This window comes from Neovison vison, chromosome X (assembly GCF_020171115.1).
Source record: "Neovison vison isolate M4711 chromosome X, ASM_NN_V1, whole genome shotgun sequence".
In the NCBI taxonomy this organism is placed as follows: domain Eukaryota; kingdom Metazoa; phylum Chordata; class Mammalia; order Carnivora; family Mustelidae; genus Neogale; species Neogale vison.
Genome location: NC_058105.1, coordinates 29,034,365 through 29,052,724, shown reverse-complemented (window position 1 = coordinate 29,052,724; position 18,360 = coordinate 29,034,365). Strand labels below are relative to the sequence as shown.

Sequence of the window (18,360 nt, the reverse complement as noted above, 5' to 3'; positions counted from 1 at the left end):
GCTCAGGTCATGATCCCAGAGTACTGGGATCGAGCCCCACATCGGGCTCTCTGCTCTGCGGGGAGCCTGCTTCCTCCTCTCTCTCTGCCTGTCTCTCTGCCTACTTGTGATCTCTGTCAAATAAATAAAAAAAGATCTTTAAAAATTTTTAAAAAATGCAAGCCCATCCCATTAAGGACATCCTTATCCCATCACTCCCATCCATCCATGCATCCAGTGAAAATCTGAGTCTTATTTTTAGGTCCTGCTCTTCCTGTTAAGGCTTTGGCCAAATTGCCAAAGCAATAGCCTCATCAAATGTGGCCGTTCTTGCATGGAATCGGTGAAAACAACAAAGGAAATGAGAATTATGTGGATTAAAATATGTAGCATTTATCAAATTGAGGATTTTAAGGCAAAAGGACAACCATATTCCAATAATAAATGATAGCTTGTTTCATTGCTCATGCAGAGCTTACATGAAGTGATTGACTCCCTGTGTGAATTCTATGAGTTTGCTTCCCACAAAATACCTAGTGTTGAGCTCACAGATAATTAATTTACTCAAGGAATATTTATAGTATACAGGTGTCATATGAATAAAGTTGGATTTGTCTTTTTAAAAAATTTAAATAATCTCCACACCCAACATGGGGCTCAAACTCAGTGACCCCTAGATCAAGTCTCATGCTCCTCCCACTGAGCTAGCCAGGAACCCTAGAAGTGGATTCATCTTTTTTTAAAAAAAGAATTACGGGAAAAAAAAAAAAAAGAATTACGGTAGAGACCCCAGATACATACCATCATTTCATACCTTCCAAACAAGTAATTTCCCCCATTGTCTTTTAAATATTTTTCCCTGATACTAGAATTATTGACTGATTACTTTTTAAAAATATTTTATTTATTTATTTGACAGAGATCACAAGTAGATGGAGAGGCAGGCAGAGAGAGAGAGGGGGAAGCAGGCTCCCTGCTGAGCAGAGAGCCCGATGCGGGACTTGATCTCAGGACCCTGAGATCATGACCTGAGCCGAAGGCAGCGACTTAACCCATTGAGCCACTCAGTTGCCCCTTGACTGATTCTTTTTTAATGAAACTTCAAGGGACTCCTTTGTGGGGAGGTTGGCAAACATTTCTGAATTTCTTTGTATGCCAAAAAAGTGCTGAACTTCTACAAACACAATGCTCTTCACATAACCACTCAGACCTTCATCATTCCAAGTCAGCTGGCAGTAAAAGGAACACAATATTCTTAACAAATGAGGGGAAATTAGTGGTACATCATCACTAGACTCTGTGCTTTCAGTAACTTTCCTAATCTGGTGTGGCCTGCTTTAAGAAAGCTCAGTAGATGGGTTTAAATGCATTACAGAAAAACCTGGGCATTATAATTCAGATTGGATACATAAGCAACCTTTTAGCTATATAAAACCCAAAAAGCCAAGGGGTCTAATCTATATTTTCCCCCAAACCCAATGTTTTAATTTGGCGAAAGAAGATGTAGTGATGTAGTGTAGTGATGTAGTAGATGTAGTGATGACACAGGGAGATGGCCTAGGGCCTGTGAAAAAGTCAAGTTGTAGTTTCCACTGCATTCAAGATACCCAGGAAAAGAAATACAACTTTTAAAAGAAAAATTAAATTAGGGGCGCCTGGGTGGCTCAGTGGGTTAAGCCGCTGCCTTCGGCTCAGGTCATGATCCCAGGGTCCTGGGATCGAGTCCCACATCGGGCTCTCCACTGAGTGGAGAGCCTCTTCCTCTCTCTCTCTCTCTCTCTCTCTGCCTGCCTCTCTGCCTACTTGTGATCTCTCTCTGTCAAATAAATAAATAAAATCTTTTAAAAAAAATTAAATTAAAAAAAACCGATTTTATTTGAGAGAAAGACGGAGTACAAGCTGTGGTGGGAAGGAGGCAGAAGGAGAAGCAGACTCCCCCTGAGCCTGGCCTGGAGCTCAATTCCCGGACCCTGAGATCATGATGTGAGCCAAAGGCAGCCGCTTAGCTGAGTGACCTAGGCACCCCTAAACGTTCTCTTTCACATCTCATCCAGTGGATCTCACACTTCTGGAACTGGTTAGGCCTGTGCTGTCCAATGTGGTAGTCACTAGCCATTTGTAAAATACATTCACAACCATGATTAATTTCCACTAACCTCCACTCTTTGCAATTCTTTCCCCAGTAACAGGTAACATTAGGGTTACAGTTTTTGGCTACTGAATGCACAATGATCAAATCTATAACCATGACCCCAGTAGTACTGTTTTCTGTATTACCAAATCAGACTTTATCTACAAGACTGGGTACAAATAAATTTAAAGAGATAGCATGTTAAGACAAGTAACATTTCATAAAGGAATACTTGTGTATAAAAATACAACCAAGAATGTCAATTTGGTTTATTATAATTATTTAAAAAGATTTTATTTTTGAGAGAGCATGAGTGGGGGAAAGCAGTGGGAGAGGAACAAAGCAGACTCCCTGCTGAGCGGGGACCCTGACAGAGGGCTAGATCCCAGGACGCTGAGATCATGACCTGAGCTGAAGCAGATGCTTAACTGAGTCACAGAGATGCCCCTTAAAAAAAAAACAAAACACAAAACTTAAGTAATCTCTACACCCAGTATAGGCTCAAACTCACAATTCCAAGATCAAGAGTTACACGCTCTACCAACTGAGCCAGCCAGGCACCCCTGAGAAGCACCAATTTGGTTTAAAAAGCAATGGTTGTTACCTTACCATCCACCAGGAACTCAAACAATGGAATGTATTCTGATATATTTATTACAATTATATCTCGATACACTAATGTAATTGAAAGTAATAAATGCATAATTCTTTATATTGTTGTTGGGGCAAGGTGACACTTATAAGTTGGGGACATTCAGGGAGATGCTGTTTATCATTTTACTTACACTAAACATGACTTCATCTTTATTAGTTGCATCTGAGACCATATAGAGTGCACGATAAAAAGTTTCATTATTTTTTAAAATTAATAACACTTCATTTTAACCAAAAGCCCCAATAAGGAAAATCAGATAAAATTTTTAAAAAGCACTTCATGCACTGATGATCGATAATTTGAAGCCTGAGGCCCTCTTGAGGAAATTCTCTTCCTGGTTTGTAAAAAAGCTGTGGGAGACCATTAACATCATGAGGCCAGTTTCAGGAAACACTGATCTCTAATACGTCATGGTCTCACACCCTGTGGGGGGGCTTATGGATTTTACTTAATATAGCATGTACAGTCCCAATTATAGGACAATTGAGCAGCAAATATTTCATACATTTATAAGCCCAAGAGCTGGTGTATTCATCCCTAGATAAAGCTTTCTGGGTAGCCACTGAAATTAGGCAAAGGGTATGGTCCAAGATGAATGGTGAGGTTGGGGCCTCCACACCTGAAACCACTGGATATGATTGCAACTATGAATATGGGGAAAATCTCAGAATTTGAACAGGTGAACAAAGATCAGACACCACTCAGGTTAAGTCAAACTTCCAGACCATTAAAACAAGTTCTTGAAAGGAGACTTCCACAGAACTCATTTGCCCAGCAAAGTAAAGAAATTTCAACGGATATAGATTCTTCATAGTGACCACTATTCACTAATTTCCATAGTGAAATTGATTTCAGTGTCTGCACAGAGAAGTAGAGTATCAGACAACTTGTATATGCTGAGGAATGCCACTAAATTAGCTCCTGGGAAAATGATTAACCTTTATAGGTAATTTTCACTTTTTCTCTCAGGGACAGAATTCAACTTTCACGTCAACATTAGTTTTAGGAACGAATTTCCTTTGTTGCTTGGTTGTGTATTTCGAGAAAGCAAATCCATGAGCACTTGCAGAGGCTTAGAACATGGACCAGCATTACAAGTAATGAAAACACATAGCTCAAAGTTTTACTGTAATCACAAATTCACAACTAAGACTTGCATATCTTAGAAAGCTAAAAAGACATGTTAAATTTTTTAACCAATCAGCAAAAATATGTGCCACAGATTCATAATTTAGGATTTATCACATAAATATAATATTTATAAATATACCTTTTATTTGCAAAATCAGCCTTAAAACATTTTTTTCCAATATGTTTGAAATTTTCATGTGTTTTAAGGAAAAAAAACCCCACCCTCTTTAAAAATGCACCACTAAACTTCAATGTTCAATTAAACCAGTGTCACCAAACTAAAAAAAAAAAGAAACATACTGTATGTTGGATATGTAGTTGTAACTACAAATAGTGACAATACCTGTCCTATACGGTGATCATATACATGCTCTTCTTTCACTTCTCAGTCATTGTCAGAACCATTTGGAGGTAAGAAAACCAACGCATCATGGAAAATATGCCCAAATGCCCTAAGACGGTACACCCCATACATCATCACATGCATCTGATTAGGAGTCAGTCCATTAAAAGTAACAGCCATATCTGAACAGCATCCTTCTACAACAAGGTTGGGGTGATTAGACATTGCCTCTTTAATAAAAAGCCCAACGGATTTGGTGTTAAATACATCCTTTCCTTCCGAATCTTCTGCATTTTCTGCAAACACTCCAGCATATTTCAGGCAGACTGCTAGCTGCTTATCTTCTGATATCTTCCAAATCATCCCTCCCTGTTCAGGACACTTTTCAGGGATACCAAGGAGGCTGTTAAGCCTTTTCATTGATTCTATACTTAAGACGATGCCTCCTTCAACACTCACATATTCAAGGTCTCCAGACTTTATAGTGTGACCTAGATAGAAAGGTTGTGATGGATCCTTTTTTAACAAAAAATATTTTAAGTTTTCCATAATAGCAAACATAGTGGGGCGTGCAAGAAAGAACCAGTTGTATTGGTCTCTGTATTTATCAAAGGCATATTTGTAAGCCTTTCTCATCATTAGCCACATGTCATCTGTTTCCATGTTAACTGACTCAAACACTTTAACATTTTCAGAACTGAAGAACTCGGCTTTGTCACAGTGTTTGGTCCAAGTCTCTCTCACTGCAGCCCAAAGACTCACATCTTTGGGTTTTACAAGGATGATACAGTATACCCGAAAGCTCTTACTGAGCTCCATGCGTTCATCCTCTGAAATTTTCAAGATATCTTCTTTATTAGGCGCTTGTAGGTGATGATGCTTATGTTGGTGCCTTCTATCTCCATGACCAATCCTAATGTGTCCTAGCATAGTGATCAAGGCACAGAAAATGCTTCCAAGCATCATACCCTTCAAAAATGAACTGCTTTCAGAAAGCATTTTTCCTATAAAAAAAGAAAAAGATCCTTAGGACACTTAATAGAAAAGGATTAGTCTAGCAATTTGATTTGGTATACCTTATATACTTACATTTTGCTCTTAACATAAAAAAAGTTCCTAAATTTGAAATCAAGTTAGTTGCACAGAATTCCAATACTAAGAGGTCTAAGAATCTTTAGCTTCCAATGGTATCTGACCACTGTTCTGTATAAACTGGAACTTTACAACAACACCTCTGTGCACTAGAATTTTCTGTGAGGCCATTTTTGCACTTCTTCTATGGGGATTTAATTAACGGAGTACTAAATCAAAACATTAACCCTAGAAACCAATGTTAAAGAGGTTGTCAGTCCATCATTCTCTTTGAAGGAATTTCATTTCACAAGCTTGCACTATTTAAATACTTCTGTAGATGTAAATGGACTTTACATGGAAACCTTAAATTGAACAGATAAAACCACCTACAATTAGCAAATCACCAATGGTATCTGTGCTGGCATTTCTGTTCTTAACATAGTGCTTTATTTAGCTGATAGCTGCTGTCCTTAGGTGTTTGAGTACATCTATAGCAAATTTCTTGAGATTGATACATGTTCATATTACTCTTTTCATTCCTAAGACTAAAGGGCTTCCAATACAGTATCCCAGTCAACTTATGTAATAAAAACCCATAATGAAAATAGTTAAATTATTTGGATGAGAACTGACTCAATATAGGCATATCTGGGGAACCACTAATGAACATTTTTATTTCCTCCAAAGGCATTTTCTTATTCTTTGGGGAAGTAAAAAGGGAAAGATCTACACTTTGATTTCAGTTAGAAATTAAAAGAAAAGCCAACCTTAAATACAACTGTTGAGATTTCCCAATCTCCTATCTCCACAAGAAACGTTCTACTGAACTCCTTAGATTTTCCCCTTTGCCTCTTAAAGTTGAAAGAAGCCTTAGAAGCTACCTAATATCACTTCTCCCATTTTACAGACAAGCAAAGAGAGGGTCCACAGAGGTTAAGTAACTGACCCAAAGTCACACAGTCAGGGGTAGAACTGAACCAGAAATCAGATCTCCTCATATCAGTGTAATGCTTTTCCTATTACAGAATAATGATCTAAAGAGTGCTTCCACTCATATTGCTGGAAATTTAGTAGATGAGTTACCGAATAACCTTGTTTTCTCATGAATGAAAAAAGTGTGGAATTTGTAACCATAATTGACATTTTACACCCATCTTATCATCCTGCTATAAGGAAACCACCCCTTGGTTTTCTTCTAGAGGAAATGGACTTTGACTTCTATTATAAGGTCAAGGTATGGAATGGCTTGGCAGAATAATTCCTGAATGAGGGTGTGGGTAGGCAAAGAGGCAGGATGGTTTTCCTGTGTCACTCAGAACTTGGTCAAGAAACAGCTCTACGGAAGAAAAGAACTGATAGAAAACAGGCTCTGCTTAATATCAGAACTATAAGATGAACTCTAAAAGTAATTTATATAGGACTTTGATTATTTCTGGCCCATATACGATAACTCACACGTGTCTCTTAGCTTGAGAACAGCATTCAGAATTCTTCCTGACGAGGATACTACTCATGGATCATATGCACAAATTACTCGGAGTAGACTTTTTTTTCCATCGGGGGGGGGCAAAAAAAAAAAGTAACACTGGAGATGTACGTGATAGGATATTTGGTGCGGAGGAGAGGGAAACTTAAAACTGCAGACGGGCACCAATGAGGCAAAAACTACCAGAGTGGTTTCTGCGATGGCAACTTTTTAGAAGATGAAGATAGTTGGGTGGAGTATGGAAAAGGGAGGACGAAATGGAGAACAAAAATGAGAGGGAGGGCGTGATCACTTCAAAACCCCACCAAGGGGCCAAGGCAGCGCCCCCACGCAGGCGACTCACTCTCCTCCACTAACTACCACTCCCACGGCACCTGCCCGGGTACCCCGCGTGGTGCATGATGGGACCCGGCCAGAGCCCAGGCCTTCCCCCAGGAGAGGGGCGGGGTCAGGCCGCTCCCGGGTCCGCACAGGATGCTGGCCGATGCCCCAGCACTCACCGGCGTCTAGAACGGCTCAGGGGCGGGAAAGCGCAGCTGCGCACGGCTTTCCTCTCACGTTCGCGCGCCACCCGGTTACGCTGCCGGTCGGGCTGCTCTAGATGCAGGGGGTGTCCTCTCGATGGTTTCACTAAAGGCGGGGAGGGCCCGGAAGTGAACGCCGCGACCGCGCGGGAGCGAGGCGGGGCAAACGAACCCACCGCCTGGCAAAGCCGCCTGCCCGTGCTGACGTCGGAGTGGCCCGTACGCACACCGCGCTCCTTTACTCCCCGCTTCCTGCTGAGTTCAGAGCAGCGCGCTTGCCGGCGTGACCCGTACGCTTGCCTGTACCCAATGGGATGCCGCAGAGGCGTGCGTGCGTACGACCCGCTGACACCGCCCACCTCTTCACCTTCTCGGCGTGGAAACCGCGAGAGCGAGGTAGAGCGTTGGTGCTTGCCCCGCTTGTTTCAGGTTTCTCAGTGGTTTCTGTAATATGCTACTTCATCGTTGCACCGTCATATCGATGAGAAGGGTGCGCCACCCAGTATTTCTGGGCTGGAACCAAAATGCAGGCCACTGAAATATTTCTCGAATTACGAGGGCAAGGATTTTCTGTGGTTATTGGAATGGCATCTGAAGCCCCACTGACTGGAATCCAATCCTGTCTTCACCGCGTCCTTTGGTATGCTGGGAAAGTTACTTCACCTCGCTATACCTCAGTTCCCTCCTTTGTAAAGTACAGAAACTATCACGGTAGTGTTCGTAGGAGGTAAATGAGAGTGCATAGGACTCCCATTAGTAAAAGACCAAGCACAGAGTAAGCATTCATTAAATGTTGGCTGTTATTAGTATTCATTCCTGTATCACTAGCACCTAGCCTAGTGCCAGCGCGCAGTAGACAGTACATATTTGTGGAATTAATGAATGTTAGAGCTACAGATGAGGACCCCAGGACCAAAAAGGAAAGGAACTTCCTGGGTGGCTCAGTGGGTTAAAGGCCACATGGTAATTTATGTTGGAAGTGGGACTAGAATCCAGCTTTCCTAATTATAAGTGCAGAACTCTCTGTTAAACACGTGATCTTTTAAAATTCGCTTTTTTTCCCTAAAAAACACAAATTTCCCCAAATATTTAAAATGTACCGTCTCTAGGTTCCATCCAAATAACACTGAGTGGTGGCTTTCCTCGGGCTTGAGTTCTTAAAAATAAATGTTTGAGTATTGACAATGACCCAGTTTAAGTAGACTGAGGTTTCAGGAAGCATTGAAACAATGAACAAATAGATTTTAGACAATTACTCTCCTGGCAGCACTATCCTAAATTCTGGAGATAGAGGGCCAAACAAAATTGGCCCCCTGCCTTCATAGAGTTCTCAGTCTAGCAGGGAAGAAAGACATTGAGAAATTCATTACAAATAATTATAGTGGTAGTATGCTCTCTGAAGGAACACAAAAGCAAATTTTAGAACTGGAAAGGAATCTTAGACTGGAGTATCTCCACTACATTTTGTTAAGTACTAGATATTGTCACATACATAAATATATATGTGTGTGTGTGTGTATGTACATAGCTGAGTGAAACAAATTGCAGAACAGTGTGTATAGTATGATTATACTTTGGTGTAAACAAAATTTTGTATATGTGATCTGTTTGTATGAGCAGGGAAAGTTGTGGAAGACTCAGCAGGCTGTTAATATTGATTATATTGAGATGGAGGTGATGAGCTTTGTCTTTATACATCCTCATATTGAATTGTTTCACTGGTTCTAACAAGCAGTTGTTACTTTTTAATTGGAAGAAGAGCAATTAAAGGGATCTTCAAGATTAGAGGGACAAAAAATAGAAGAGGGGAAGTTACTAATGAAAATACCTTTTGTGGGGTGCCTGGGTGGCTCAGTCGGTTGAGCATAAGACTCTTGGTTTCCTCTCAGGGCATGGTTTCAGGGTCAGTGAGATAGAGTTTCTCCTTGGGCTCTGTGCTCAGTGGGGAGTCTGCTGGAGGTTCTCTCCTTCTGCCCCTCCTCACTGCACTCTGTCTAAAATAAATAAATCTTTAAAAAAAAAACCCTTCTTATTTTTTTATTTTAAAAAATATTTTATTTATTTATTTGACAGAGAGAACACAAGAGGGAGAGGGCGAAGCAGGCTCTCCCTGGAGCAGGGAGCCCGACGTGGGGCTCCACTGTGGGGGGGGGCTTGATCCCCGGAACCTGGGATCATGAACGGAGCTGAAGGCAAATGCTTAACCACTGAGCCATCCAGGTGTCCCTAAAAAAGTACCTTCTTTTTTTTTTTTTTTAAAGATTTTTATTTATTTATTTGACAGAGAGAGATCACAAGTAGGCAGAGAGGCAGGCAGAGAGAGAGAGAGAGAGAGGAGGAAGCAGGCTCCCTGCTGAGCAGAGAGCCCGATGCGGGACTCGATTCTAGGACCCTGAGATCATGACCTGAGCCGAAGGCAGCGGCTTAATCCACTGAGCCACCCAGGCGCCCTAAAAAAGTACCTTCTTAAAGAGTGCAGAGAACCAGCCTGTCCTCGCAAAAAAAAAAAAAAAAAAAAAAGGAGCAAGAAGGGAGAGATTGAAACGGCACACAGAATTCAGAGACTGACAAGGTTACAATTTAAAATGCCACTTCCTGGGGCACCTGGGTAGCGTCTGCCTTTGGCTCAGGTCATGATCTTAGGGTCCTGGGATTGAGCCCTGTACTGAGCCCCACATCAGGCTCCCTGCTCAGTGGGAAGCCTGTTCTCCTTCTCCCACTCCTACTTGTGTTACCTCTCTTGCTGTGTCTCTCTCTGTCAAAAAATAGATAAAATCTTAAAAATAAAATAAAATGCCACTTCCTGATGCAGGAAGATATACCAGACTGGAAGTACTGATACAGTATGCTCTGAAATAGAATAAACCATGGAATTTCTAACACCAAAGGCACTGTTAATGGGAAGTTGTCAGAGAACCCAGTTCTTTACTTAAAGCAGAGCTGAAATTTACTTAGCATTTGTAGTGAAGTTAGTAAGATGATTGGCTTGTAGTTAAATAATTTAAAATGCAATTACCGATTATTTAAAATAAAGATTTATTTATTTGAGAAAGAAATTGAGAACATGAGCCAGCTTGTGGCAGGGAGGGGCAAAGGGAGAAGAGAATTTCAAGCAGACACTGAGTATGAAGCACAACACAGGGCTTGATCTCAGGACCTGAGATCATGACCTGATCTGAAACCAAGAATCAGACGCTTAACCAACCGTGCCACCCAGGTGCCCTCGGTGATTGCATTTTTAGAACACCATTGCACATTTGTAGCCCTAATTTAGAAATACATGCAATTAGTATCTATTAAAATTAAGAATATTTATACTCTTGGCCCAGCCAACCTACTTCTTATAATCTCTCTCCCAGAAATTAAAGCACCAGAATGTAAGGCTAAATGTAGAAGGGTAAATGCATTGTTGTCTATAGTAGCAGAGGTAGGAAACATCCATCAATAAGAGAAATGGTTGAATTAATTATAATGTATCGATATAGAGGGATATTAAGCATAAGACAAACAGCTTATTTCACGTACCTACACTAAACACTTCACTAAACACATTAGCCTACACCTTGTGCAGAAGATTGCTTTCAAATTTGGTTGTCCCCATGTACCCAGCACTTAAAGCAAGACTGCATTTAAAACTGACAATACTGCATTTTTGATAAAGACATCCTGTCAAGTGCATGCATTATTTAGCATGAGAAGTCATTAATTTCTAGTAATGGCAATTTATTTGCATGTGAGCACTCAGATTTTCAAAATCTGTCCAAAGGCCTTTGGGAAATTAATATGACTTTCTACACAGTTCACTGGAATATGTCATATTGAAGAAAACCCAAGGTGAATTGTTTTCCACATAGCATCTTTTTGGAGGGTTAAATATGTCTTATGTGTTTACCCAAATTAATTTCCTGTAATACATACCTCTTCTTCCCACACTTTCACAACTGTTCATCTTCAATAAACAAATTCCCTTGTCTGGGAAAATTAATTATTGTTTCCATTTGAGTATAGTTTGGTCCCTAAATGAATCTCATTTGTGTTTTCAGGCATATTCATGCTTGTAATCTCATTTCCAGAATGTTTTTCCATTTGATGGCCATCTGAGAGCTTTCTTAAAAAAAAAAAAAAAACCATTTGCCTGCCAACAGATACATATTAAGTATTTACAGTATGTCAGTCACTGTGCTAGGTATTGCTTCATTTAAAAACTTTTTTATTATGGGAAATTTTAAACACACACAGAAATAGAAGAGTGTAGTGAAATCACATGTACTTTTGAGGAAGCTTCAACATCATGAGTTCACGGCCAGTCTTGTTACATCTATATCTCATCCCCTTCCCTCCCTTCCATATTACTGTGAAGGACCTTTAGGACAGCATATGATTTCAACCACAGACATTTCAATGTGTATCTGTAAAAGATAACTTATTTAAAAAAAAACTCACAATAGGGCGCCTGGGTGGCTCAGTGGGTTAAGCCGCTGCCTTCGGCTCAGGTCATGATCTCAGGGTCCTGGGATCGAGTCCTGCATTGGGCTCTCTGCTCAGCAGGGAGCCTGCTTCCTCCTCTCTCTCTCTGCCTGCCTCTCTGCCTACTTGTGATCTCTCTCTGTCAAATAAATAAATAAAATCTTAAAAAAAAACTCACAATATAACTAGACACAATTAAACTGAAAAATTAATGATTTCTTAATGTAATCAAACATCTAGTGAGTATTCAAATTAGTATGTTTCTCAGTCCTTTGTGTTTCTTATAAATGGGTAGGATTGCCAGGGCACTTGGGTGGTTCAGTCGGTTGAGCGTCTGCCTTTGGCTGGGATCAAGCCCTGAATCAGGCTCCTTGCTCAGTGGGGTATCTGCTTCTCCCTCTTCCTCTGCCTCTCCCCCCTGCTCATGTGCTCTCTCTCTCTCTCTCAAATCTGTGAATAAAATCTTTAAAAAACAATAAAGTAGGATTGCCATATTTAGCAAATAGAAACACAGGGTACTCAGTTAAAATTGAATTTCAGATGAACAATGAATACTTTTTTGTAAAAGTATGCTCCAAGTATAATGCATGGGACATATTAAATATTGCACAGAACATGCTTATACTAAGAAAATTATTTGTTGTTTATCTGAAATGCAACTTTAATTTGGTGTCCTAAATTTTATCTGGCAACTGTGACCCTAATCTAAAAGCTTTGTTTGGGGGCACCTGGTGGCTCAGTGGGTTAAGCCTCAGCCTTTGGCTCATGTCGTGATCTCAGGGTCCTGGGATCGAGCCCCACATCCGGGTCCCTTCTCAGCAGAGAGCCTTCTTCTCCCTCTCCTTCTGCCTGCCTCTCTACCTACTTGTGATCTCTCTCTCTGTCAAATAAATGAATAAAATCTTTTTAAAAAATTTAAAAAAGCTTTGTTTGATTCAAGTTCCATTTGGGGTGTGATAGGGGGCAAAATTAACTTCATAGTTGGTGAATGTGTGCTTACTTCAGGAGCCATATAATGTCTGGTTGTTTCTGTGATCATAGCTGCATTGATGCTTGATGCCTAGATCTGTAAATCATTAGGGTTATAATATGGTGATCTTCTAATTTTCCAAAGTATATTTTTCCACTGTTTTTTAATTTTAAATTTTTTAAACTCTAAGTCCATTGTGGGGCGTGAACTCAGGACTCTGAGATCAAGAGTTGCATGTTCCAAGGACTGAGCCATCCAGGTGCCTCTCAATGCATACATATTTTTTAAAGGACTAATTTCTTTTTTAAAAAAATTTATTTATTTGTCAGAGAGAGCTCACAAGCAGGGGGATCAACGGGCATAGAGAGAAGCAGACTCTATTGAGCAAGGAGCCTGATGTGGGACTTGATCCTAGGACCCTGGGATCATGACCTGAGCCAAGGGCAGATGCTTAACTTACTGAGCCACCCAGGCGCCCCTTTCAAGACCTATTTTTTTTTAAGATTTTATTTATTTATTTGTCAGAGAGAGAGGGAGAGAGCACAGGCAGACAGAGAGGCAGGCAGAGGCAGGGGGAGAAGCAGGCTCCCTGCCGAGCAAGGAGCCCGATGTGGGACTCGATCCCAGGACACTGGGATCATGACCTGAGCCGAAGGCAGCTGCTTAACCAACTGAGCCACCCAGGCGTCCCTCAAGACCTATTTTTAAGAGGAACTTTGGTGTAGTGACTAAGAGGTCAGTTTCGGGCATAGGAAAGACTTGGCTTGAGCTTTGGCTCACCGGTTTTCGAGCTGTGTGACCTGGGGCAAGTTAGTTCACTCCTCTCAGCTTCAGCTTCAGCTTCAGCATCTGTAAAACAAGACTCATGATAGTACCTATCTCATATGATTTTGAGGGGCTCAAATGAGTTAAGGTATGTGGAGGATATATTTTATTTTTTAAAAGGTTTTATTTATTTGGGAAAGAGAGTGAACATGAGCAGGGGCAGTGGGAGGGGGCAGAGGTAGAGGGAGAAGCAGACTTCCTGCTGGGTAGAGAGCCAGATGTGGGGCTAGATCCCGGACCTGAGATCATGACCCTAGCTGAAGGCAGACTCTTAATTGACGGAGCCACCCAGGTGCCCCTGTCCCTATTTGGAGGATTTAGAACAGTGCCCAGTAGACAGTAGATGCTCATAAGAGCTAGCTAGTATGAGACTCTAGAAGAATTTTGGCCTTTGGAATTCAGCATTTTTTAATATTAGAAACTTAACCTTCCCTTCAGCAGTTAAGGTATATTTTCACATTAATAAAAATAGTAAAGATGTATTGAGTGAATAGCCTCTCATATTTGTCCAATACTTTGCAGTAAAAAAGGCCTTCTTCACATGGATCCCTTTCTCATTTGATCCTTACACAGCCTTTTAATGGGAAGGACTGGTCTTACCTGCTTTTTACATTCAAAGAATGTTAGGTTTACAGATATGATTTGTTTAATGTATAGCACAGCTAGAAAGTCACACAGTAGAGCAAGGACTGAGATTTAGCCCAAGACTCTTTTAAAAAAAAAATATATATATATATATATATATAATATATATATAATTTATTTATTTGACAGAGAGAGAGCCAGAGAGGACAAGTGGAGGGAATGGCAGAGGGAGGGTGAGAAGTAGGCTCTGCACTTAGCAGGGAGCCCTACATGGGACAGATCCCAGGACCCTGGGATCATGACCTGAGCTGAAGGCAGGTGCTTAACCATCTGAGCCACCCAGGTGCCCCAGCCCAAGACTCTTTTGATGGAAAACATGAAGCGAGCACAATTACGTGGTTCTCCCTCTGTGTAATGCTTTCATTTCTTGGCTCCGGTGATATCACTATCTTGTTTTCTTTTTCAGCTTTTCACTTCTTTCTCAAACTACTCCCATCCCCATCCCAGGGGGCTCTTTTCTTCCTGAATGTAGTTGTTCCCCAAGGTTTTATCCTTGAGCCATTCTTATTGCTATATTCTCCTTCTGTGGTATCTACTCAGCTTCATTTATTCAAATAGTTTCATTATCCCTCTGGGAAGATGATTTCTAAATCTGTATCCCTGGCCTCTACCTCTTCATTGAGTTTTGGACCTGAAATTTTAGTTGCCTGTTTGATATGTCTACATGGCAGTTTTAGACAGAATCTTACATTCAGTGGGTCTTGTTTATCTGGATTCTGATTTTAGCCAATCAATTATAAATAAACAAGGAGAGGAAATTTGGATACTTATCAATGACATTAAGTATTTGATGATTAATTTCTTTTAGGTAAGATAATTCTATGTGTCTATGTTAAGAATATCTTTTAGAAATACATACTGAAGTGTTTATGGATGGTCTCATGTATCTGAGATTTATTTCAACATAATCTAGTTGGGGAAAGGAGGAATAGGTAAGGGTATTGATGAAACAAGATTGGCCATAAATTGATAATTGTCGAGCTAGGTAATGGGTACATGGGACTTCAATATCCTATTTCCTTAATTTTTCTCTATGTTTGAAAATTTGTATTATAAAAAATTTCAGGGGCACCTGGGTAGCTCAGTGGGTTAAAGCCTCTGCCTTTAGCTCAGGTCATGATCTCAGGATTGTGGGATCAGCTCTCTGCTCAGCGGGGAGCCTGCTTCCCCGCCCCCTCTCTCTGCCTGCCTCTCTGCCTACTTGTGATTTCTGTCTGTCAAATGAATAAATAAACTCTTTAAAAATTTTTTTTTTCAAGGGGCACCTGGGTGGCTTAGTCGGTTGAGCATCAGACTCTTGGTTTCAGCTCATCTCATGATCTGAGGATTGTGGGATTGAGCCTCCTGTTGGGAGCCACACTTATCTCAGAGTCTGTTTGAGATTCTTTCCCTCTCTGTCTCCCTCACCCTTTGCCCCTCCTCCCACTCTCTCATTCTCTCTCTCTCTCTCTCAAATAAAACCTTTAAAAATTTTTTTAAAGATCAGATAGGTCCCAAGCCAAATTGATCAACCTCGTCTACATCTATCTCCTGACAATCATTTTCCTATTAATGTCCCCTGTCTTCCCAGTCACTTATTTTTTTTTAAAGATTTTATTTATTTATTTGACAGAGAGAGATCACAAGCAGGCAGAGAGGCAGGCAGAGAGAGAGAGGAGGAAGCAGGCTCCCTGCTGAGCAGAGAGCCCGATGCGGGACTCGATCCCAGGACCCTGAGATCATGACCTGAGCCGAAGGCAGCGGCTTATCCCACTGAGCCACCCAGGCGCCCCTTCCCAGTCACTTATTATGAAAACCCAAAGCTTTCTTGGTTTCCTCTTCCCTGACCTCTACACCCAGTCAACTGGTAAGTTAGGCTGAAACTCCTCTCACAGTGAATCCTATTTCTTCTTTCTTTTCCATTCAAACTGCTATCATTCTACTAAGTCCTTCATTACTTCTTGCCTAAATCCGTGTCCTAGCGTTCAAAAATTTTTCCTCATTTCTGGTCCCACCTTCCTTGGTATATGTAAAGAATCTAGCATAGTGCTTGGTACTTAGCCCCTTCTCCCTTCTTCCTGAATCGTGAACCATCTCCCTTACTGCTGCCTGCTGGACCCTGTGATAACGTCTCCCTTCCCTGAGGCGACTGCTCCTCTCCGCTAGGCATTGCCTTCCTCCTCTCCCTTCCTGGCTCCCGCAGCCTCTCTGCTGCCACCACTCCACCCCAGCTGCCGTGCTTTGTAGAGAAGCGTGTCTGAACAAAGACTGATTTCTCAGTTCCAAAGTTAGATAGGAGAGCAGAATTTTTCCTAGCTGTAGGTGAGTGGGCCTTTACATCCAGACAAAACAGGCATACTAAGTGTGAGTAAAAGAGAAGCAGGTTTTAAAGCTACCTCTTTTCCCCTCCAGCTCAGTGGGGAAGAAAGGGGCGGATGTCCAGTCCAGATGGATCAGCTTCTAGATCCAGGCAGGGTCAGGTAATGCTGATGGCAAAGAAGGAGCTAGGTGGATAATATTGTAGCAAGCGGGGGGCTTCTTGAGGAAACACAACTTGCCTAGTCTGGCCAAGGGAGGAAGAGCACAAACTGCCTCCCATGGGCCTCCGAGGGGCAACATCAGCAGTGTGGATTAGGTCAAAGTCGTGTGGCTCAGGCCTGTCCTAGGCAGATGGCTATGGTACCCTTGCTTTCGGGCGCCTGCCTGGGTGTCGTTCTCTGTGTTATGGAGAGCAGCAGCCAGGCTTCCAGGGGCTGGGTTGATCAAACGCAAGGAACTTTCATCCTTTAAAAAGAAAATGCTATAAGTCAATCACATTCTTACATTTTAAGCCTAACACTTGCGATGGAAACCAAGCTGCAGTATTATAATCAACATGCATCCGCCTATTTTATATTTAAGGCCCACAGGCTTCAACTAATTTAGGGGACCATCTGGTGAGAAAGAGAGAAAGTCTCATTACAAAGTGGCATTTGTTTGCAGGCTGAGCCCTCAAAAGAGATTGTCCTGGGGATCCTGACAAATGTCCTGTGCCACTGCCCAGTGCTCCCAAGCCCACTGCTTAGGTAGAAAGAGCATGACTTCGGAGTCACATACGATTGAATTCCTCCTCCAGCATTCACAGACTGGGTGCCTGGAGCCACAGGATTTCTGACGTTTGAGTTTCCTCAGTTTCCTCATATGTAAAATGGGAATTCAGTTGTACCTGAAATTGTTGGGAAGATAAAGGAGATCAAGTGTCAGAGGCAGCCCAGAAGTATTGCTTCCTTTTGCGAGACCCATAACTTAATTCTCCATCTTAGTCCCTCTGAACCTTGCTGTTCTTGCCTTCTTTGCTTAATACTCACTTTCTCATGCATAGACATAGCATACTTTTAAACAGATCTTTTTAAAAAATGTATTTATTCGAGAGCAGCCGCATCCCTGTGTGCACAAGTTGGGGGAGGGGCAGAGGGAGAGACTCTTCAAGCAGACTCCCCGCTGAGCACAGAGCCCAATGGGGGTCCTTCTCAGGACCCGTGACATCATGTCCTGAGCCGAAACCAAGAGTGGAAAGCTCAACCAACTGAGCCACCCAGGCGCCCCTAAACAGATCTCTGAACAAAAGTTCCAAAAATATTTTTTTTGTTCTTAAGCTGTTATTTGTTCACCTCTCCAGAAGGTGAAGAAGTGAAATGGAATTGCCCTGGGATGCATGGGTCAGAAGGCAATTTTGCCTCTTCTGCAGAATGCTGAACAAATGTGTTCTCTAAGTCTCCCTGTCCCGTGTTCCCATAGTTGAAAGGAGAAAGGATTAGATCATTAGATCAGTTAGCTGGGACAAATGCCAGTTGTAGCTTAGGGGTAGGAAGAGGGGGAGTTGGGGAGCAGGTTGGTTAGAGATGGGGAATCTGGGAAGGGGGAATGCGTTTAGATTCTAACTAGATAACTGCTACTGAGGTGACAGCTTTATTTCAAGTGAGACTATGAATTTGGCTGTATTCCTAGTGAGAACCCAATGCTCAAAATTTCCTCTAAATCAAGAAACAAAATTAAAAAGTGATGATTGAGATTGGCAGAATGTAATTGCTGAAGGTGAGTAATGGATACCGGGAACTTAATTGCATCATTCCTTATACTTTTATGTGTATTTGGAAATATCCAGAATTGGA

General features: G+C 41.6%; 1 protein-coding gene across 1 annotated transcript; it reads right to left on the bottom strand.

The window, feature by feature from the left end:
• Window positions 1-2,743: 2,743 nt before the first annotated feature.
• C1GALT1C1 (C1GALT1 specific chaperone 1) lies at window positions 2,744-7,386 on the bottom strand. The gene is made up of 2 exons (XM_044235053.1): window positions 7,300-7,386; window positions 2,744-5,243 (listed from the first exon to the last, which is right to left on the bottom strand). Exon 2 carries the CDS (start codon window positions 5,236-5,238, stop codon window positions 4,282-4,284), a length of 957 nt encoding a protein of 318 aa, XP_044090988.1. The 5' UTR covers window positions 5,239-5,243; window positions 7,300-7,386; the 3' UTR covers window positions 2,744-4,281.
• Between the last annotated feature and the right edge of the window lie 10,974 nt (window positions 7,387-18,360).

Excerpts from the sequence above, each read along its gene's own strand:
- C1GALT1C1 (XM_044235053.1), bottom strand. The coding sequence starts at position 5,238 with ATGCTTTCTGAAAGCAGTTCATTTTTGAAGGGTATGATGCTTGGAAGC.